Below are 24390 nucleotides of genomic sequence, written 5' to 3'. Positions count from 1 at the left end.
TAACACCAGGTGTGTCAGTTTTAAGCCTCCAGTCCAGCACTTCATTAGCAATGAAAGTTGCATCAGTAATCTGTTTGTATTTAATGAAAGCATTTTGACGAGAGAAACCAGCTTCCCAATCACCTTTTTCAATCTCTCTGCTAACACCTTGGCCACAATCATATAAACACTACCAATAAGGCTTATTGGTCTGTAGTCCCTAAGCTCAATAGCTCCCTTCTTCTTAGGTATCAAGGCAATGAAAGAGGCATTGCATGATCTTTCCATGTAAGAGTGCTCATGGAAATGATTTAGTGCTGCCATAATCTCTGGTTTGATGAAATCCCATGACTTCTGAAAGAAGGCCATATTAAAGCCATCTGGACCTGGGGCTTTATTAGGGGACATGATTGAATGATAGCATAAACTTCATCTTCCTCAAAAGTCAACCTTTTTCAAGCAGCTCACTTTCCTCCTCTGATAGTCTGGCAACATCTTCAAAGTTGGAAGATGGTCTCCACTCTTCATTCTCTGTGTAAAGAGATTGGTAATAGTTTAATATCTTCCCCTTGATCAATTCTTTATCTTCTGTAATCTCATTGTTTATCTTGAGCTTGTCAATTGAGTTGCATCTCCTATGAGAGTTGGCCAAAGTCTGAAAGTATTTAGTGTTCCAGTCCCCTTCTTTTAACCATAAGCATCTAGATTTTTGCCTCCAAGAGATTTCTTCAGCTTTAGCAATCTTTTCCAACTCCATTCTTAAAGTCAGAAACCTTTGTATTTCTGCTTGAGTTGGAGCTCTGCTTTCAGTTGCTTGTTCTAAGGCTAAGAGTTCATCAAGAGCCCTGCTTCTCTTAGTGTCTAGCATGCCATAAACTTCTTTGTTCCATTTGGAGATGTCCTTCTTCAAGCTCCTCAACTTCTGAATTAGCACAAAGTCTCGGGTGCCACTTATTGTGTAATTTTGCCACCACCCTTTCACCATATCAATGAATTCCTCTCTTTGAAGCCACATGTTCTCGAATTTAAAGTAAGATGTCGTTGAGTCCCATTCTCCACTTTCTAGCAATAAAGGTTTGTGATGCGAGATGACTCTTGAGAGTACTAGTTGCTTGATGGCTCTAAAACTTTCATTCCATTCTGTGGAGACCAAGAACCTGTCAGTACTTGAGGCTTGGAAAATATCCTCCCCTCTTGACCAGGTGTATTGGGCTCCATGTAAAGGCAAATCCATTAGCTGTATGAGAGAAGCATCTCATAGCTTTGGTCCTTCTATAACAGTTCAATCTTTCAGATTCATATATACTGTGAGAATGCACGGGAGAAAATATTATTGGTTAATGTTGACAATGATACAATGAGCCCTATATATATATATAATACATGTCTTACTCCTAATACATATGGGATTAGGGTTATTTACTACTATTTAACTATCAAACTAACACTCCCCCTCAAGCTGGTGCATATAAATCATATGTACCGAGCTTGTTACATATATAACTAATACGAGGACCAGTGAGGGACTTGGTGAAAATATCAGCAAGCTGATCATTCGACTTCACAAATTTTGTAGCAATATCTCCCAAGAGTATCTTTTCTCTAACAAAGTGACAGTCAATCTCGATGTGTTTGGTTCTCTCATGGAACATTGGATTTGACGCAATATGAAGAGCAGCTTGATTATCACACACAAGTCTCATCTGACTAATCTCACCAAATTTCAATTCCTTGAGCAACTGTTTGATCCAAATTAGCTCACATGTGGCCATAGCCATTGCTCGATATTCTGCTTCTGCACTAGACCGAGCAACCACATTCTGTTTCTTGCTCTTCCAGGACACCAAATTTCCTCCTACCAAGACACAATATCCAGACGTAGAACGTCTATCAGAAGGTGATCCTGCCCAATCAGCATCTGAGTATCCAACGATCTGCTCATGGCCTCGACCCTCAAACAATAAACCTTTGCCTGGAGCTGCTTTTATATACCGAAGAATGCGAACAACTGCATCCCAATGACTATCACACGGAGAATCCATAAACTGACTCACAACACTCACAGAAAAGGAAATGTCAGGTCTTGTCACTGTAAGGTAATTTAATTTACCAACCAACCGTCTATATCTTGCAGGATCGCTAAGAGGCTCCCCCTGTCCTGGCATAAGTTTAGAATTCGGATCCATCGGAGTGTCAACCGGTCTACAACCTGTCATTCCTGTCTCTTCAAGAATATCTAAGGCATACTTTCGTTGTGAGATCACAACACCTGAGCTAGACTGAGCGACCTCAATACCCAGAAAATACTTTAGTTTAGTCCCACGATCCTTAGTCTGTAAAGTAGTTTCAAGAGATGTTGCTTCAATTTAGTAATACCATCCTGGTCATTGCCGGTAATAACAATGTCGTCAACATAGACCACCAGATAAATACAGAGACTCGAGGCAGAATGCCGATAGAATACAGAGTGATCAGCTTCACTCTGAATCATGCCAAATTCTCGAATAACTGTGCTGAACTTACCAAACCAGGCTCGAGGAGACTGCTTTAGACCATAAAGTGACCGACGCAAGCGACATACAAGGCCACGAGACTCCCCCTGAGCAACAAACCCAGGTGGTTGCTCCATATAAACTTCATCCTCAAGGTCATCGTGTAAAAAAGCATTCTTAATGTCCAGCTGATAGAGGGGCCAATGGCGAACATCAGCCATGGATAGAAAAAGGCGGACTGATGCTATCTTAGCCACAGGAGAGAAGGTATCACTGTAATCGAGCCCAAATATCTGAGTATATCCTTTGGCAACAAGACGAGCCTTAAGACGATCAACCTTACCATCCGGACCAACCTTGACTGCATACACCCAACGACAACCAACAGTAGATTTACCTGAAGGAAGAGGGACGAGCTCCCAAGTACCACTCGTATGTAAAGCAGACATCTCGTCAATCATAGCCTGTCGCCATCCTGGATGAGACAATGCTTCACCTGTAGACTTAGGGATGGAAACAGAGGACAAAGAAGATAGAAAAGCATAATAGGGTGATGACAAACGATGATAACTCAAACCGACATAATGGGGATTAGGATTAAGGGTGGCCCGTATACCTTTCCAAAGTGCAATCGGTTGATTAAGAGGAGACAAGTCCGCAGTATTAGCAGGGTCAGGTGCAGGACGTGAATCAGCTGGACCTGATGCTGGGCGCGGACGACGATGATATGTCAAAAGTGGTGTTCCTGTGGCAGGGAGTCTAGGAGGAGCCACACTAGACTCCTCAACGGCTGGAATGGATAAGACTTCTATAGCGGAAGGTGAAGGAGGAGCTATAGGAGACTCGGGTAAGACTTCTGTGGCGGAAGGTGAAGGAGGAGCTATAGTAGACTCCTTAAAGGTCGGTATAGGTAAGACCTCAGATATATCAAGGGGGTCAGAAAGGTCAGAAGAGGTAAAGAAAGGTTTAGACTCAAAAAATGTGACGTCAGAGGACATAAAGTACCTACGAAGATCAAGTGAGTAACAACGATATCCCTTCTGAACACGAGAATAACCAAGGAAGACACACTTGAGAGCACGAGGAGCTAACTTATCTTTCCCAGGGGCTAGGTTATGAACGAAACAAATGCTCCCAAAAACACGAGGGGGAACAGAGTATACGGGTGATTGGGGAACAATACTTCATACGGTATCTGATTCTGGATGGGAGAGGAAGGCATCCGATTAACTAAATAACAAGCTGTGAGAACTGCATCGCCCCAAAAACGCAGCGGAACATGAGATTCAATGAGAAGTTTGCGAGCAGTCTCAATGATGTGCCTATTCTTTCTCTCTGCAACCCCATTTTGCTGAGGGGTATAAGGACAAGAGGTCTGATGAATAATTCCTTGAGAAGTCATAAACTGCTGAAATTGAGAGGATAAATATTCTAAGGCATTATCACTGCGAAAAGTGCGAATGGAAACACCAAATTGATTTTTAATTTCAGCACAAAAATTCTGGAACATAGAAAACAACTCAGAACGATCTTTCATTAAGAAAATCCAAGTACATCTTGAATGATCATCAATAAAGCTAACAAAATAACGAAATCCCAAGGTTGAACTGACTCTACTAGGACCCCATATATCAGAGTGAACTAAAGAAAAAATAGACTCTGCGTGACTCTCAATACTACGAGGATAGGAGGCTCGGGTATGTTTCCCGAGCTGACATGACTCACACTCTAATGTGGATAAACTAGACAAACCAGGCACCATCTTCTGAAGCTTGGATAAGCTTGGATGTCCTAAACGTTTGTGAATTAGGTCCGGAGGATCTGTAACTAGACATGCCTTGGAGGATTTTAGGGAGTTAAGGTAGTAAAGCCCTTCTGATTCAAGTCCTGTTCCAATCGTCTGCCCTGTACTGCGGTCCTGCATAATAAAAGAATCATCAATAAAATATATACCACAATGGAGGGCACGAGTCAAACGACTAATAGATGCAAGATTAAAAGGACAGCCAGGGACATAGAGAACGGAATCTAGAGTGACAGAGGGCAGGGGATTCGCTTGTCCAACTCCTTTTGCTTTGGTTTGAGACCCATTGGCTAAAGTAACAGTGGGAAGAGACTGTGAATACGCAATATTTGACAAAAGTGATTTATTACCAGAGATATGATCAGAAGCGGTTGAGTCCACAACCCATTGTCCAGGAGGACTAGACTGGGAAACACAAGCAAAAGAATTACCAGCAACAGAAGTATTAGTCTGAGCAACAGAAGCTACTTGTGGAGATGTCTGCTTACTTACTCGATACTGAAGGAACTCATTATACTCCCCTTCAGATAAAGAAAATCCCTGGTTACCTGTAGTCTCAGTCTGAGCAACATAAGCATTTTTGGGTGGGCGGCCATGTAAAGAATGGCATACATCACGAGTGTGTCCAAATTTATGACAATAAGAGCACTTGGGTCTAGATCTTCCAAAACGACCTCCTCCTCGTCTATTCTCCATAGTATGAGATGCCCGATTGTCCACTGATTGGTATACGAGGACAGATGAGTCAAGTGTCTGTGATGAGCTCACTGGGTGACTAGGTGCTGCAGCAAGGCGAAGTAATCGAGAGAATAATTCATCAACTGTGGGGACGGTTGGACTAGCCAAAATCTGGTCACGTACTGAATCAAGGTCATTAGGGAGTCCAGCGAATGTAAGAACTAGAAACATTTTCTGTCGTTGCTCTTGTTGTTTTTCAATACTGGCAGAAACTGGCATCAACGTCTCAAATTCTTCCATGACTGCCTGAACTTGTCCCAAGTAAGTAGACATATCTAATTCCTGTTTCTTCAAGCTTGTCATTCGAGATATTACATCATAGAAACGAGATATGTCATTAGTGTATAGATTACGAGCCTTTTCCCAAACTAAATAACATGTCTGGAATGGACGGAACAAGGGCATCAACTTGGAATCAATAGATCGCCACAGGATACTACATAACTGAGCATCGACCTTCTCCCACTGTGTTTTGGCCTTTTCATCACCTTCGCTAGCCTTTTTTGTTAAATGATCTTGAACTCCTTGACCTTTACACCACAACTCGACAGATGAAGCCCAATCTAAGTAGTTTGAACCTCCCATTAAAGGTTCTGAGGTAACCATAACATCGGAACTGCCAGAACCCGGGTTTCTAGACCCGAAAGCATCGACTCCCAAAGACATGGTTGGATTATCACCAAATAACAAAAAGAATCAACTGAAAATTCTCTGAAACAGATGAAGAAAACATTGTGTTTGCCGGAAAAGTACTGTAGCTGCCGGAAAAATCAAAGTGGTCGGAATCAAACGAAAACAGGATGGGTAGGGTCGGAATTGCTGTGCGACCAGGCTGTCCTGAAGAAGCTCGGCCAAAAAATGGCCGGAAGAGGCCTCACGCGCCGGCGCGTGACGACGGAGACTCTCCGGAAAATATTTTCCGGCGGCGCGTGAGGGCGCGTGGGAGAGGTTCTGCTGGAGAAATTTTTGTGGTTTGGTCGCCGGAAGCTGATCTATCTCGTGGTGGTGTTGGTTTTTGCACAACACCGACGGATATTGATTTTTTCTTGCGGACAGTGCTGTTTTGCCGGAAAAAAAGGTTTTTTTTTTTTCTTCCCGGAGTCGCTGGAATTTATGCACAGCGATAAATATCTCACGATAGCTCTGATACCATGTGAGAAAGCACAGGAGAAATTATATTATTGATGTATTAACATATGTTACAATGAGCCCTATATATATACACACATAACATGTCCTACTCCTAATATATATTGGATTAGGGTTATTTATTTACTCCTATTTACATGACTATTCTAACACTCTTCAAGGACACCAAATTTCCTCCTACTAAGACACAATATCCAGACGTAGAACGTCTATCAGAAGGTGATCCTGCCCAATCAGCATCTGAGTATTCAACGATATGCTCATGGCCTCGATCCTCAAACAATAAGCCTTTGCCTGGAGTTGATTTTATATACCGAAGAATGCGGACAACTGCATCCCAATGACTATCACATGGAGAATCCATAAACTGACTCACAACATTCACAGGAAAGGAAATATCAAGTCTAGTCTCTGTGAGGTAATTTAATTTACCAACCAACCGCCTATATCTTGCAGGATCGCTAAGAGGCTCCCCCTGTCCTGGCAGAAGTTTAGAATTCGGATTCATCGGATTGTCAACAGGTCTACAACCTGTCATTCCTGTCTCCTCAAGAAAATCTAAGGCATACTTCCGTTGTGAGATCACAATACCTGAGCTAGACTCAGCGACCTCAATGCCCAGAAAATACTTTAATCTGCCCAGATCCTTAGTCTGAAAGTGCTGAAAGAGATGTTGCTTCAACTTACTAATACCATCCTGATCATTGCCGGTAATAACAATATCGTCAACATAAACGACCAGATAAAGGCAGAGATTTGAAGCAGAATGTCGATAAAATACAGAGTGATCAGCTTTAATACGAGTCCTGCCAAACTCCTGAGTAACTGTGCTGAAATTACCAAACCAGGCCCGAGGAGATTGCTTTAGACCATAGAGGGGTGCAACCGACATACAAGGCCACTAGACTCCCCCTGAGCAACAAAACCAGGTGGTTGCTCCATATAAACCTCATCCTCAAGGTCACCGTGAAGAAAAGCATTCTTAATGTCCAACTGATAGAGGGGCCAATGGCGAACAACAGCCATGGATAGAAAAAGGCGGACTGATGCAATTTTAGCCACGGGAGAGAAAGTATCACTATAATCGAGTCCAAATATCTGAGTATATCCTTTGGCAACAAGACGAGCCTTAAGTCTATCAACCTGGCCATCTAGACCAACTTTGACTGCATACACCCAATGACAACCAACAATCGATTTACCTGAAGGAAGAGGAACAAGCTCCCAAGTACCACTCGTATGTAAAGCAAACATCTCGTCAATCATAGCCTGTCGCCATCCGGGATGAGACAGTGCTTCACTACAGAGGACAAAGATGACACAAATGCACAATGGGATGATGAGAGACGATGGTAACTTAAACCGATATAATGAGGATTAGGATTAAGTGTGGACCATATACCTTTTCGTAGTGCAATTGGTTGATTAAGAGGAGACAAGTCCGCAGTATTAGCAGGGTCAGGTGCAGGAAGTGAATCAGCTGAGCCTGATGCTGGGGGCGGACGACGATGATAAGTCAGGAGCAGTGGAGTTGCAGAAGGTTGAACTGGACTAGGTGGTGACACTGGAGCTATAGTTGGTGGAACTGGACTAGGTGGTGGCACGGAGCTATAGTTGGTGGAACTAGACTAGGTGGTCGCACTGGACTCGGTGGTGACACTGGAGCTATAGGTGGTGGAGCTGCAACTGGAACTGTAGGCGGTAGAGTTATGGAGGAAGATGAATGGGAGATAGGGACTGAATCTCCAAAAGAAGGAACGGGTAACACCTCAGAAATATCTAAGTGATTAACTGGACCTGTGACGTATGATTGGGTTTCAAAGAAGGTAACATCAGCAGACATAAGAAATCGCTGAAGGTCAGGAGAATAACATCGATATCTCTTCTGCGTTCTCGAGTAACCTAGAAATATGCACTTAAGAACACGAGGAGCTAACTTATCTTTTCCTGGAGTAAGGTCATGAACAAAGCACGTACTCCCAAAGACACGGGGTGGAAGAGAGAACAAAGGTAAGTGGGAAACAGGACAGAGAATGGAACTTGATTTTGGATAGCTGAAGATGGCATACGATTAATAAGAAACAAGATGTAAGAACTGCATCCCCCAAAAACGCAGCGGAACATGAGATTGTATGAATAGGGTACGAGCAGTTTCAATAAGATGTCTATTCTTTCTTTCAGCTACCCCATTTTGTTGGGATGTGTACGGACAAGATGTTTGATAAATAATCCCATGGGAGTTCATAAACTGCTGAAATGGGGAAGACAAATACTCTAGGGCATTATCACTACGAAATGTGCGGATAGAAATCCCAAATTGATTTTGAATTTCAGCGTGGAAGGTTTGGAAAATAGAAAACAACTCAGATCGATTTTTCATCAAAAATATCCAAGTGCACCTGGAATAATCATCAATGAAACTGACAAAATAACGGAATCCTAAGGTAGAACTAACCCGACTAGGACCCCAAACATCTGAATGGACTGAAGTAAAAGGTGACTCTGCCCCGATTATCAAGACGCCGCGGGAAATGGGAGTGGGTATGCTTACCGAGCTGACACGACTCACACTCTAAAGTGCACAAGTGAGATAAACCGGGTACCATTTTCTGATGTTTTGACAAACTGGGATGTCCTAACCGTTTATGTAATAAATCTGGTGAATCAGTAACGGGACAAGTTATTGGAGGGAGACAAGATACGAGTCCATGTGATTTTGCAAGGATAAGGTAATAAAGTCCATCTGATTCACGTCCGGTACCAATGATCCGCCCTGTACAGCGTTCCTGTATAAAAATAAGGTCATCAAGAAATAAAACAGCAGATTTAAGTGATTTGGCTAAACGACTAACGGCTATGAGATTAAAAGGACTACCAGGAACATAAAGAACCGAGTCTAAAGGTAAAGAAGGAAGTGGACTTGCTTGACCTATTGCAGTTGCCATGGCTTGAGACCAATTGACCATTATGACTGTTGGAAGAGATTGAGAATATGAAATACTAGTGAAAAAAGATTTGTTACCAGAAATATGATCAGATGCACCTAAATCAATGACCTAAGACTCAGAGGTTGAAGGTTGGGAGACACAAGTCCCGCTACTAACTGTTGGAACAACGGAGGCTAATCATGAAGATGTATGTTTATGTGCTTTATACTGAAGGAACTCAATATAATCCGGTAGAGAAACCATCCAACTCTTTGTAGTATTGGATCCATTTTGCTTCAACCAACGAAGCGATCGCTTTTCCAAACACTGATGCAAACAGCTACTCAGGTCACCGGAAAATTGCACGGTGACGACTGATATCTTCCCGGATGTCGTTGGAATGACGCACAACGATAATTATCTCACCGATGCTCTGATATCATATGAGAATGCACGGGAGAAAATATTATTGATTAATGTTGACAATGATACAATGAGCCCTATATATATATACTAGTGTCTGGGCACGTGCGTTGCACGTGTATCCCATATCAGTATTTACATAATGTACATTTATAATTATATATTTATGCATATATATGCTAAAGAAATTTGATTGAGCTATAAATTAAAATTTAAATTACACATACAGTTTAACATTATTAAATATCCATAATACTACCTCTTAGCAGAATACGCATATGTAAGAACCAATCTGCTAAATTTCACAAAGTGATGCTCAATTCATTCATTCCAGTAAGTAAAAAAATGCGCAAAACCCCAATACAATAAATATGCAACAAACAAAAATCATAAAGCCAAAATCCAACGGAAGGAATTAAAGCAAAAGTAGAAAGAAAGAAGAAGACGACAGACAGATCATATATAGTAAACTACTGCGGTGAATTCTTCCAACACCTTTCTCCAGAAACAGCACAAATACTCTCACTTGTTAGCAGAAATTCTAAAAAAATAGCATAAAAGTTGAATCTTGAACAATCTAAAAAAGAAACTAACTTGCTAAAATTGAAACTGAACCTCTTGTCAATTTGGAATGGGAGAAACTCAGAAGCTAAACAAAAAAAAAAGGATCTATGAGAGAAATGATTCAAAAGGCCTTTAATAATTTGAAGGGATTCTATAAAAATTACAGTGTAATTTCTGAAAAGGAATGAAAAAAATAATTGATCAATGGGAATTAATAAAAGGAGGTAAGCTGAAAAGGCTACAATTTATTGCTAATAAAGAGTAAGATAAAATTCACACATCATATGAAAAGGCTACACGATATACTTAGCATATCAAAAGGTTGGGAGTAGTTATTAGAAGAAGAAAATCTCTTCCAATTAAGTACATGCCAACATTAAGTAGCTAAAATTAATTATTTAATGGAAGATAATTTTACATATAAATTGAGGGTAAATTGGTCGTTTAGCTTTTAAAGGATATTTTGGTAAATCAACTTCACACTAAAGGGCTTTCCCCTTATAATATAGTATGATAATACATGTCCTACTCCTAATACATATGGGATTAGGGTTATTTACTACTATTTAACTATCAAACTAACACATACATACATTGAAATCCCCTCTAACAACCCATTGTTCCTCCCAAATACCTCTGACTAATCCCAATTCCTGCCAAAAATCTTCCTTTTCAGCATTGGAGTGAGGACCATAAACACCTATAAACCCCCATCTGAAGTCCTCATGAAGGCTTTCAAGAAAGCAAGTATTAGTAAAGCACCCCTGGTGAGAGTCAATACACCTCCACAATCTCTTATCCCATAGAATAAGAATGTCACCCCTAGTGCCACTAGCCTTCAACTCTGCCCATTCAGCCCACCTATTCCCCCAAATTTGGTAAAGCATATTGGTTGGAATGTTCTCCATTTTGGTTTCTTGGAGACAAAGAATGCTAGCTTTCCACTTCCTAACTAGTGATGTGATAGTGCTCCTTTTATCCATGTCATTGAGGCCCCTAATGTTCCAACTTAGAATTTTAACTTTCATCTGGAAAGAGTCTTGCCTTGCCTACCCCTTTCCTTTTTATTCCTTCCTTCATAGTTGATCCCTTTCCTTTTTGTTCCTTCCTTCATAGTTGATGCCACAGATTAGATTCTGAACCTCGGTTTCCCCTTTTCTCCTCCCTTTACCCTTCTTACTAGCTGAAGAGGGTGATCCCTTTTGCTGTAATTGAACCTGTCTTTTCTGGTCCATTCTCATGATTAAATAAAAAAATTCATGCTCAAATCCAGCTCCATCGATCCCGAAAGCCTTGCATACTTTACCCAACACCAATTTGCTTCAAGCCTTTATCCATCACACATAAAACAATTAACTTTTTTAGAGCCTATGAATTAAGCAGGTTCATCTTATCTAAAGCTTACGCTTGTCGGGCTTTAATTATGCAATCAAAAAACCCCGCCACAGCAGTCGTTTTCTACCTCTTGAACACATGGATGCCAAGCTCCTTCTCATTAAGATTTTAGGACTCCTAGTTCTAACTTCAATCTTGGAGAAAGGTGAGTGGGCTAGGAACATGTCCTCACATATGTGGAGGGGATCCAGAATTTGAACTTGATCGTAGGACCTTTAACTCTAGCACTGAGCTCATTGTACTTCTGAAATTATGGGTTCAGAATCTAATATATAGCTGATTTTTTGTGCTTTTTCACATATATAACTATGTTCCATGTTAAAAGTATTGGGATCGGTTGAACCCGTAGCTCAAAAGCTACATCTGCGACTGCACATATGAGAAGTATTCTTTTATGTAGTGGGACAAATGCAAACTGTTTGAAGGTCAAATGAAAGGTAAAGTAAAACCATGAAATTCACTAGCTTTACTACTTTCTTTCAACAAAGTTGTTTCATGTTATACGAGTTCTATAGAAAGGACGATTTTTTTAAAGAAAAAAAGTGAAGTGACCATGAGTTGACATTTAGTTCTATTTAACATGCAAATGAAGGACATGTATGCATAAATATACTTGCAATAGTCAAAAAAAGAGGTTAGACAAGTTGGAACCTTGATGCAACAAATATGCATGATTGAATATTGATACAAGAAGACTCAGGTGTATATCACAAATAAAAGGAGGAAGAGTAGTAAATCAGTTAATACCTGCATCTAGAGAATCTCAGACAGTACTAGTTTTGGGTTTATCTTAAATGGTTCTGAAAAAATCTTTATAGTAGGTCTTCCTTCTCAGGGAATCTCCATAATCATAAAGTTGATTTTCTTCTAACAATGTAGAGAATAACTTAATGGAGTTGGATCAGATTTCTTTTTCCATATGATTTTTCTTTTGTGAAATCAGAAAACTGTATTAAGCATTTTTTTTTGTATACGGGAGAGACAGGAAGTATACCAAAGAGTAGAGAATTTACATCAGAACATGATTCTATACAAAAGACACCCAATCTTCTATACAAGTAGGGGCTATATGAGTGCACCAAAAAGCGATCAAAGATAAAAGACTGTTCTTAAGATGTGAAAAAGGAGACTCAATCCCCTCAAAAACTCTCCTATTTCTCTCCCCCCAAACTATCCACATGAGAGCTAACGGGGCGAACTTCCACGCCTTTTGCTTTCTTCTTCTACAGAAACCGGCCCAGCTATATAGCATCTCCTTTACAGTGCTTAGCATCACCTATTGAACACCAAAAAAATTCAGGATTGCCCTCCACAAAGCCGAGGACACAGGGGGCAATGCAACAAAAGATGATCAACTTCTTCCCCTGAGCTTTTACCCATGTAGCACCAACTAGATGGCCGGGGTCTGTCTTGCCCATATAGCAGTGTCAACAAATCTTGGAGCTCTGCAATCTCCCAATCTTGCATGTTCCTTCTAAATGAGAGGTCCCATACTACCCCCCTCCATGTTCCTTTCGAATCTGTTGGACCATCAATTCCTTCTGGTTTGAAACTCTGAAGACGTGAGGGAAGGAGACCCTTAGAGTATCCTCTCCACACCACCTATGATTCCAAAAGCTGATTCTCCTCCCATCTCCTACCCTGTAAGTGATGTTGCCACTGAATGCTTCCCAATTCTTCATGATGATCCTCCACATGCCACACCCGAAAGGTGTTGTGATTGCCTTGGCCTCCAACCCCCTCCCGTGGAATCGTACTTTTCTACTATGACCTCCCTCCATAGGGCATGCTCTTCTACCCCGAATCTCCACAGCCACTTCCCAATAAAGCTCTGTTGAATACCCTAAGATCTTTTACTCCAAGTCCACCCCACTTCTTTGGGGAAGTGACTGTCTGCCAATTCACTAGATGAAACTTTTTCTATTTCCATCCGCCGCATCCCAAAGAAAGTTCCTTTGAAGCCGCACCAGTTTTTCTGTGATGCTCACCGGTGCTTGCAACAGGGACAAGTAATAGGTGGGCATATTCGATAAAGTGCTTTTAATAAGCACTTCCTTACCGCCTTTTGACAAATACCGTTTCTGCCAGCCTGCTAATCTTTTTTCAACCTTTTCGATCACTGGATTCCAAACCGTAGTATCCTTATGCGACGCGCCCAATGGGAGACCCAGGTAAAGTAGAGGGGAGAGAGTCCACCTTACATCCGAGAACACAAGACAAAGCATCAATATTAGCAACCTCACCCACCGGGAAAATCTCACACTTGCCGAGGTTGATTTTGAGTCCTGATACTATCTGAAACCACTGCAGGACCTGCTTCAGGTAGGTCAACTGATCCATATCGGCATCACAGAAAACCAGGGTGTCATCCGCAAAGAGCAAATGAGAGACTCTTCGGGCACTGAGCACCCCGATCGGAGCTGAGAATCCTCTCAAGAAGCCTCCGCCCGCCGCACGATCCATCATTTTACTCAGAGCATCCATCACTAGAATGAATAGCATGGGGGATAGAGGGTCACCTTGTCTGAGACCCCTAGAGCTGCCAAAGAAACCACACGGGCTGCCATTAACCAAGACAGAGAATCCGACCGAGGAAATGCAGAACTTGATCCATCCCCTCCATCTTGCCCCAAACCCCATCCGCATCATAATAAAGGAACTCCCAATTGACATAGTCGAAAGCCTTCTCAAGGTCCAACTTGCATAGTAAGTCGGGTTCTCTATTTTTCCTTCTGGAGTCTACAAGTTCATTTTCCACCAAAGCAGCATCCAGGATCTGCCTACCTTCCACAAATGCATTCTGGGAGGAAGAAACAGTCACATCAAGAACCTTCTTAAGTCTGTTGGAAAGCACTTTGGAAATAATTTTGTAGATGCTTCCCACGAGACTAATAGACATGTAGTCTCTAATACAATATGCACCTTCTTTCTTAGGCACAATAGTAATAAAAGAAGCATTGATACTTCTCTCGAAAACACCATTCGCATGGAAGCATTCAATGGCTTCCATCAACTCCCCTTTGATGGTGTCCCAACAGAGTTGGAAGAAGGCCATGGAAAAACCATCAGGCCCGGGGGCCTTATCACCGGCACAACTCGACACAGCCTTGTGCACCTCCTCCTCCTCAAAAGCCCTTTCTAACCACTCACTATCTCCCTCCCCTATGTGGTTGAACTTTATTCCCCCCAAAGTCGGCCTCCAATTAACTTCCTCTTTGTATAAGTTCTCATAAAACCTCACTATCGCCCCTTTTATCTCCTTCTCTCCCTCAATCCTCACCCCATCCACAACTAAGGACTCTATGAAGTTTCTCCTTCGATTTGCAACCGCCACCCTGTGGAAAAACTTGGTATTCGAATCCCCCTCCTTTAACCAAAGCGCCCTCGATTTTTGCCGCCAACTAGTCTCCTGAGCTATTGCTAACTCGACTATTTCCCTCTTAACCTCCCCCAATCTCGCTTTCTCAGATTCATGTAACTCCCTCGCCCCTTCCCCTCTTTCTAATTCCCCCAATTCATGCATAAGCTCCCTCATTTTAACCTCTACCCTCCCAAAAACCTCCTTATTCCACCTAATAATATCTCCATTGAGTAATTTGAGTTTCTTCATAAGACAGAACGAAGGTGTCCCTGATACCCCGTAGCTTGTCCACCATTCTTTCACCTTGTCACTGAATCCTCGCACTTTCAACCACATGTTCTCGAATCGGAAGGGAGCACGTACCCCCTCCCTCTGCATCCATCAAGCAAAATAGGCAATGATCCGAAGTCAGCCTAGGTAAAGGAATCTGCAGCACATTCGGCACTGACTCATCCCATGAGGGCGATATCAGGAATCTATCAAGTCTAGACCTTGAGTTGGAATCCTCCGCCCTGGCCCAAGTAAACCTTTCCCCTGACAGAGGAAGGTCAACGAGAAAGTGATCATTGATGAAGTCAGAAAATTCTTCCATGGCCCTTGAAATCAGATTACACCCTAATCTCTCCTCCGGGAATCTAATAGTGTTAAAGTCTCCCCCTAAAACCCATGGAATGTCCCATTCCCCATCACAGTGGCCAGTTCCTCCCAGAAAGACACCTTGGACCCTTCTCCTACCCGGTCCGTACACTCCCCCAAATCCCCACTCCACCCCACTTACTCTATCTTTGACAAGAGCTGCTAAAGAAAAAGCTCCCTTCTTAATCTCCTTTACCTCCAAGCTCCTATCATCCCACATTAAAAGAATGCCTCCGGCACTTCCCACTGCTGGGACCCAATCATATTTTACCCAACTACCTCCCCAGACACTCCTCACAATCACATCCGACAAGACTTCCATTTTTGTCTCCTGAAAACAAACTAGATTAGCACCCCACTCTCTAACTCCCACTTTGATGATGGCCCTTTTGTTTGGCTCATTCATCCCCTCACATTCCATGAAAGAATCTTAACTTCTATAAGAAACAATACCCCCTCCCCCCCCCCACCCCTAGCCGAGCTCCCCACCTCCTTGTCACACACCCGACCCCTTCTCTGGTACACCACTATATTCCCTAAATTATTTTGCTTAACACCTTGACCCAACTCACCATCATAAAGGGATTACTTGGCTAACTACTGAAACAAAATTCAGCGTCCATGTATAGCCAAACTCTTTATAGACTTATCAGGATCCACATTAATCCAGCGTAGGCTAAAAGAGGATCAAAGTTTATTCTCTGTGTATTCTATGCTCAGCAACAATTTTAGCTTAGCAGTAGCATAATCTGGTTCAACCGTAAGATGTAGGAGGGAAGGAAAAGAAAGAGGTAAGTGCGAAGACCTAATTTAAAACAAATAATTGAGTTCTACATAGAATCAATAGGCAGGAACAATCCAGCCAACTTACCGAGGAACAAGACTTGGCGGAACATGATCCCTGCATGTAGTTGGTGGATAATTTGGAACGAGAGGAACTTAAGATGCTTTGAAGGGATAGTCAACTCTGAACAGAAGATCATTATGAATGATATATTTTTGTTTCATATTTGGTGCAAAGAAGCACTAGAAGAAGATGTAGATTCAGTAGTTGACATCTTGGGGTATTTGTAACTAGCACAGGACTAACTTTTTATTCTTTTTTGGGGTCCTGGTAACTCAGGTTACACTTAGCACAGTCTTTGTGCTAAGGACTGCTTTCATTGTTAATAATATAAATGTTATCTTGTTCAAGATAAAAGGCAGGAAGAAGGTTTGCTCATATCCATTCTTGAAGTTTAAAACAATGCCTTAAAGACACTCTAAGAAGTTCCGGACTTTGAATTTGAAACCTATTTACACTATTTAAAAGCCTTCATTAGCTTTTTTTTTTTAAAGAACATGTATAGATCATAAAAGAACAAACAAATTCACCTCGGAATCCCCAAAACAGTGAAAGTAAAAGCACCAGCAAATACACATCACCATTTTCTTTTTTAAAAGAAAGAGTTCATTTGACAAGCCAAAGACTTCTACAAGAAATTATAACTGGAGAAGTCTAAATAAAAAAGTAGAAAATATTAATTTAAAAAGACAGTACTGCAAGAGGTGGTAATTCCAACATAAAGATTGAGAAGAAGACATCAATAAGATGAACGCTTTGGACTCTCAAAAAAAAAGGACAAACATCACAAGACCCCTTTTCTCTTGCCGAACAAGAGGTTATAAAGTCTCTCTTAACCCATACAAACTAAAGAGGCATGTAACATACTCCCAAATATGCATTGACAACTTGATAAATATTTGTAATTCTTAAACTCACACTTTTTAGCAATTTAACATTAACATTCTACACTCTCTGACGGAAGTTTTCAGTTGGTGATGGTTATATAGATCACAGAGCCACCAACTTTGTAAAATAAAATTAAGCTTAACGGAAGATAAGTAAATACAGCTTTTTCAGTTCTTGCAAAAACATTTTCTTTTCTCGGTTAAAAGACAACAGCTTTTAAAATTCAGAGTAATTCAAAGTTGATTGTAGTATTAGCACTGCAAAAATGCGAGCTCAAGAAAAGACCAGATAACTCTAATGAAGACATAGGTGAAAACATAAGCACTTGCAACATCCCCACTTCACTATAAATAAATATAAAATTAAAAAAAGGATGTACTCACAACATCTCCACTCCATCTAGCAGCAACATCTAGAGCTTCACCCAACAAGCCGCTGAATTTTGGCCGGAGTACTGACAACTCCCCATGACCTCTTCTTTTCTGAAAGTTGAGTTGGATTTCTGCCTGAGAGTAACAGTAAAACTTTACAATGTAACTATTTGCTAAATTGCGGATCCTCTCAAACAATACTCCACTCACTGCTTTATTACTTGAAAAAACTAGTGTGCTTACTAGTGTAAGTCAATTGCATCATTCTATTAGCATTAGATCATTTCGGTGTATACAGTGTACAAAACCTAGAGGGGAAAAGAAAAACAATTGATGGGGAAATGTTGGAAAGAATGGTTTCGGATAAAAAATCTTTTGATATTCTAATAAAGGGACTTTCTGAATCACTTCCAAGTACTGATGGTAAGAACACCTGATCCAGGAGATGAGAAACAGCGAGCAGAAAAGCCAGATAAACATAAACTCTATTTGAACCTCAACACCTAAGGCATGACGTGACTTATTTTCACGCAAAACTTCAGTAGTTTAGTTTCAATAGTTTCTTTTTACCTTTTATCAAAAGAGAAAACAGAAGCTTTTATAACCCTGTTCTTTTTGAGAGTTGTGAAGGATGCTGATTCAAAGATTCCTTAATATGCAAGTATGACAACCAAAACTCTTGACCAGGCAGTCATTCAAAGAACAAATTATTTCAGTTGGATGACAGATTACCCTTTGAATCGTTCCACGAAGCGAAGCCAGCTCCAATTCATCCAAAGGCAAATGTCGCACCTGGTATGCAGGTAAAGGCAGTATAAGTCATTTAATCAAGCATCTTTATGATCATTAAAGACATGGAATAAATAGAAATACCTCTAGATTAGCTGAGTGCAGTGGCAGATAGCACATGTTAGCTTTTAAGTGTCCCTTCTGGAAGGAAAATGAGAACATTTTTCCAATCATATTCTCTTCAGAAAGAGGATGAAATGGTCCTCTGACCTCCAGATTTAGACTTTCATCTGGTCTACCCATGGCATCCAACTGTATAGAAAATAGAATCAAAATTTATACACTACAAAATTTATCTAATGGGAATAAATAATTAGAATATGTAACGAAAATGGACCTTGGCATAACTAAACTCCATAAGCTAGCTCATGAGGTGAGGATTGCCCAAAACCATAAAGGGAGATACCGGTCCATTCCCTCAATAAATGTGGGATATTCTAAGAGAATTAAAGCAACCTAAGAGGCACTAAACAAACCTCGTTCCATACAAAAAAAGGCAATGATTAAAAAAGACTAGAACCTAAGTATTGGCATTCTGACTAATCTCATGTATTTACAGTAGACATTACTCACTTTCTTCAGGCACTTGCTCATGATTAGCCACCAATTGCTTGCGGTTATGAGCAAGGTGGGTTCTCTACCCACTAAACACTTGGGATTGCCCTTGGGTGCTTTGCAATTCATAAGGATCTTGCAATGTGGAATCCGGTTATAGGAAAGGCTGAAGGGGACTAACAGGTTGGCAAAAGCGGTACTTGTCGAAGGGTGGGAAAGAGTACTCATAAAAAGCACTTTATCGAGCATTCCCACCTACTATTTGTCTTTGTTGCAAGCGCCAGCGAGACTCGCAGAAAATTGGAAAAGATCCAAAGAAATTTCCTATGGGATGCGGCTGATGGCACTAGAAAGATACATTTGGTAAATTAGAAAGCTGGTACAGCACCAAAGAAGTGGGGTTGTCTAGGGGTGAAAGATCTGAGGGTGTTCAATAGAGCATTACTGGGAAAGTAGCTATGGAGATTTGGGGTGGAGGAGCATGCCTTATGGAGGGAGGTAGTAGTTAGAGAAATTTGGTTCTATGGCGGGGGGTTGGAGGACTAAGACCATTACAGTTCCATTTGGGTGTAGTATGTGGCAGTCTTGTCAAAGGCGAAAAACTCTAAAAAGCGTTCCATATGTATTGGGGCTTTAAGCGCAAAGCGTAATTTAAGTGTGTGTTTTAGTTAAAAAAAAAAGGTGGATGAAGGAAAAAAATAAAAATAGATATGTACTTTAAGGAAAAAGTAAGGAGTTCATTCATAATGTTTTCCTTAATAACAAATACACTTATTTGCCAATTATATTTGTTGTTCACTACCGTCCGATTCAAGATAGAATTCATGGGCAATAAGTGTTCATGCCTTAGTGCCTTGCATACACTAAAGCGCAGCTTAAGCGAGGGGAAGCACCCTCTATGAGCTTTTTTGAGCTTCAGGGTTTAAGCGCGCCTTAAATGAGCCTTTGACAAAACTGGTATGTGGAGGAGCATAATAAAGGGTGGGAAGGCTTCAACTGTCACACCTTTAAGGTCAGGGACGACAGAAGAATTAGCTTTTGGAACCACAAGTGATGCGGGGAGGATACCTTGAGGACCTCATTCTCTAATATGTACACAGTTTCAAATCGTACACAATTGACAATCCACCAGATTCGTAGGGAGCATGAACGGGAAGTTCTATGGGACCTCACGTTTAGGAGAAATATGCAAGAGTGGAGATTGGGGAGTTTCAAGGGTTGATGGAGCTACTCTACAGGCAAATCAGGCCCCATTTAATTAGTGACTCATGTAGATGGGCGTTGAGGAGTGATGGTCTAATCATTGTCAAATCTTTCTACCAAAGTTTGCTGGTGAGGGAGGAAACACACTTTCCACATCTATCGATTTGGATTCCTAGGGCGCCTAGGAAAGTATGCTTGTTTGCATGGTTGGCAGTAAGGGGAACAATTCTGACAGCTGAGAATTTGAGAAAGAGAAGTATTATCCATATTAGCTGGTGCTATGTGTAAATGTTCGGGCGAAGAAGTTGAACGTCTATTAGTGCATTGTGTAGTAGCATCGGGATTGTGGAGGGTAGTTTTGAACTTCTTTGTTGTTCCATGGGTTATGCCAGGTACTATTAGAGACTTATTGCACAGCTGGGATAGTAGACGTAGGAGAAGAAGACAAAAGGCATGGGACGTTGCTCAATTAGCTTTTATGTGGGTCAGAGAAAGAAATAGGAGAGCTTTTGAGGGGATTGAAAATAATTTTGTACACATGAGGAATAGCCTTTTGTCTTTGATTGCTTTTTGATGCACCCATGAAATCCCTACTTGTTTAGATGATTGGGTGTCTTTCGTAGAGAATCATGTTTTGTTGTAGATTCTCTACTTTTTGGTATACCTCTTGTATACGGGATTTTTCCCATTGCTAATAATGTCTTTTACCTTATAAAAAAAATGTATGCCGTATCATCCTTCCATAGAGATAGAGAACCAAGATACTAAATCACGCCAAGCCGACGAGTCAGAAACCTTTAAACAGAATCCCGACAGACCACAAAACCTTGGGACAAAAATAAAAAAGGATAGGCATATAGAAAGATTTGCAAGTTTCTGTAATTAATTTCCTATTAGGATGGATGCATTCTCTTTTCCAACCAACAACTCAGGTGTTCGGAAGATAACAAAGAAGATTCCATTGATTCTTCAGATGAAGACAACCTTGTCCACCAATATTTTAGGTAGGCAGGAATTTATGCAAGAGCTGAGGACTAAGTTGTAGCAAGGAATATGCAAATGCTGTTTCAAACATAAACTTGTGGTATACAAAAATATGAAACAAACTAGTGGGGCATACCTTAAGACCCTGCTGTGTGATGCTCAATGCTCCAGCCATCTGAGGTGCCAGCATCAATTGATTGAGTTTGAGTCCAGAGATTGAAACTTCACCAGAAAGAGTATCTGTAGCGTCATTACATTCAACTGGCACATCTTCTGATCTCTTTTCAGAATGCACAAAATGCTGGTCAGCAATGCTGGAAGCTTTAACAACCTTTCCTTGAAACTTAATCCTTCCAGTTGCTTTCAGGTGAACAGGTTTTGGAGAATCCAAAGCATATGAAGAGACTGAACTGAAAAATTCAAAACTGCGCATTCTCAAATCCAGTTCAACTCCTTCCACAGTAAAGGGCAGGGGAGCATTCTCGTGATAATCTCTCAGGTTTAAACAGTAATCATCACGATAGGAGGTCAGAACTTTTGAATACAAGTCAAAAGCAACTGATGAAGAATTAACAGTTATGTGATCAGGTGAAATTATGATATCTCCACGAGCATCTGTGAGTGATCCTTCAGCTTTGGGCGCCGTCCATTTGATATCAAACCGTCTGCAACCAGAAAATTGGTCTATCAGCAATGTCATGATAAATTTTTATCAAACTACTTGAAATACATCCTTCTTAAAAAACATAAAAGCATCAAATAGGGGGAAATTACTTGCCCTTTTTCCAAGAAAAGAAAATTTTATTAAGCAAGGAGGTTAAACAGAAAACTAAGGTATCTTCATCCCTGAAAAACGTCCACATCAGATAAACAGAGCCAGGAGCCTTCAGCTCTCATGCGAAGATCACAAGCGGTAAAACATGAAAAGAGCCTATTGCCTTCTTTTAGGACAGTAAGACCCGACCACAAGAAGCAGGAAGATCACTCTATCTCAAACATGATTTATCCTGAGAAATCAATCTTTGGTAACAATGATGCAGTCCGAGAAACTAATGGGAAATGCTAGCATTACATTCTACCAATGACATAATAGGAAGTGAAACACCTTGCTAGACAATCTTTCCTCTCTTCACAACCAATAGACCCAATATTAACATTGAAAAATTTACAGACTGAATGTGAAATCACAAAAGATTCAGCAAACCGCCCAAATCATCTCCACCGCAAATCTCTTGCAAACGAGCAACAGAGAGAAGATCTAGTTGTTCTTGCACATAATGCACCAAACTTGACTTATGGTTTTCTAGAGTGTTCTCAACTGTAAAATTCTATTGGTGCTATGGAGCACAGACCAATCAAAAGCATTGGCTCAAAGTCAGGAAAATAAAAGAGGCCTGAGGGGGACTCCTTGAGGGTTGTCGGTGCCCGCGAGGATGGACAAAGATTTTTATCTGAAGGTCACAGCTGAATCTAGATACCAGATGTGTTATGAATACGAAATATTACCATTCAGAAAGTAGATACAGAACTGTCTATAAAGACATATGACACCAACATTAAGAAAGATGTGACTAAAAATCTTACGGTTTCAATAAAGACCCAGAAATCTTCGTATCTCCATTTAAATGACCCAACTTAAGAGGCATCAGCTGAAGGAAACCAGGTAGATAGCGATCCATGGTCTTATCAAAGCTTAAATTACCAGAGAAGTTCACATCCATTGCCGTGTCATCAACCTCTCCCTGCAAAATTGAAAATGTCAACACCAACGCTATGGACATGATCAAATTTGAGAAGTTGGACATTTAAGGTAATTTACTGCTCCTTAAGATTTAATATGGTGTCACAAAGTCAGCAAAAAGTCAAAAACATGTTTTGTGTTGTATAATTTGAATGGAAAAAAAAGGCCCTACTTTGAGCTTGTCTTCCTGTGCAATTATCAGGAAACTACTATCCAGATATTAAATTATTTGAACTTATATTCTTCAAAAGTTAATCCGAAGAACCAAAAGTTTTGGCCTGTGTAAACACAAAGTAGGGTGAAAAGACGAGAGATCCTTTTTTTGTTGGGCAAGATGAACAAAAAGCAAAAAAGAGATACTTCTCAAATACAACCATGATGAGATAACTTGTTCAATTCAATTGAGGATGTTAAAAAGAGTTGATCATCAAACATTGACTCCGAAGCAGTAGACATATTGCTCAATAGCGTCCTGTAAGAGGAGGGGCACATATGCTCCGGTGAGGAGGTGCTAGAGGTGGCAGTGATAGGTCTAAAGAGAGGTAGAGGTAGACCGAGGAAGAATTAGGGAGATGATTAGACAGGACAGGACACGTCTTTGGCTCACCGAAGACATGACCCTATATAGGAGAGCATCGAGGTCGAGGATTAGGGTAGAAGATTAGCAGGTAGTCGAGCGATTAGGGTAAAATCTTAGTAGGTAGTTGAGTGATTCCTCTCCTTTAAGGTAGAAGGTTAGAGCGACTCCTCTCCTTAGTATGTTAGATGATCCTCTTCTCCTTACCAGTATTATTGTTATTATGCTATATTTATCTTGCTCTTCAATTTTATGACTACGGAACGAGTGTCTATTGGAAACAACTTCTCTACCCCACAAAAGCAGGGTTAAGGTCTGTGTGCACCCCACTCTCCCAGACCCCACTCGTGAGATCACACTAGGTAAGTTGTTTTTGTTGTTGTACTCAATAGCGCCCTCTCAACTTAGATAATTCTTATATATCAAGATAACTTGGTTAATTAATTATCATCCAAGAAAGACAGATTCATACATACACATATTTACATCTCTCACAAAATATGTATGAAGATTGATTTCTCGTCTTTCATGGATTATCCAGCTTTAAGAAGATATATGCTACTAGTTCTCAATTTTACTTTATATAATTAATGTTACCCTTTAGACCACTATAAATTCTAGTTGGTCAGGCTTCTGAGGGAACTTCTTCTTATTTTTTTGGATAAGGTAAATAATTTTTTAACAATCGGGGACTAATCCTACATACAAGCCGTATACCAAAAAAAAAAGAGAACCTACACCAAAATATAGTTCTCAACAAAAGAGATCGAATCCTATAGAAATAGGGACCTCATGAGTACACCAAAAAGATACTAGGAACAAGAAACTACTTTGCAACTTCATAAAATCTTGTTCTACCCCTTCAAAAGCCCTCCTATTTCTCTCTTTCCATATCACCCACAGGATTGCCAAGGGAGCGACACTCCATGCCCTTGGACTTCTCTTACCACTCATGTGAACCCAACTATGC

The 24390-nt window shown here is 40.7% G+C and overlaps 1 protein-coding gene across 1 annotated transcript in view; it reads right to left on the bottom strand.

Moving 5' to 3' along the window:
• The window catches only part of LOC109241042, a 55429-nt gene that overhangs the window by 12751 nt on the left and 18288 nt on the right, over window positions 1-24390 (bottom strand). The window contains exons 10-14 of the mRNA XM_019407752.1: window positions 22687-22844; window positions 21239-21767; window positions 18445-18612; window positions 18304-18363; window positions 17584-17706 (exon numbers count right to left, since the gene is read on the bottom strand). Coding sequence (XP_019263297.1) covers window positions 17584-17706; window positions 18304-18363; window positions 18445-18612; window positions 21239-21767; window positions 22687-22844 — 1038 coding nt within the window. The remainder of the gene's footprint in view (window positions 1-17583; window positions 17707-18303; window positions 18364-18444; window positions 18613-21238; window positions 21768-22686; window positions 22845-24390) is intronic.

Source organism: Nicotiana attenuata, unplaced genomic scaffold (genome assembly GCF_001879085.1).
Source record: "Nicotiana attenuata strain UT unplaced genomic scaffold, NIATTr2, whole genome shotgun sequence".
Taxonomy (NCBI): domain Eukaryota; kingdom Viridiplantae; phylum Streptophyta; class Magnoliopsida; order Solanales; family Solanaceae; genus Nicotiana; species Nicotiana attenuata.
This window is presented reverse-complemented; position numbering and strand designations above follow the sequence as displayed.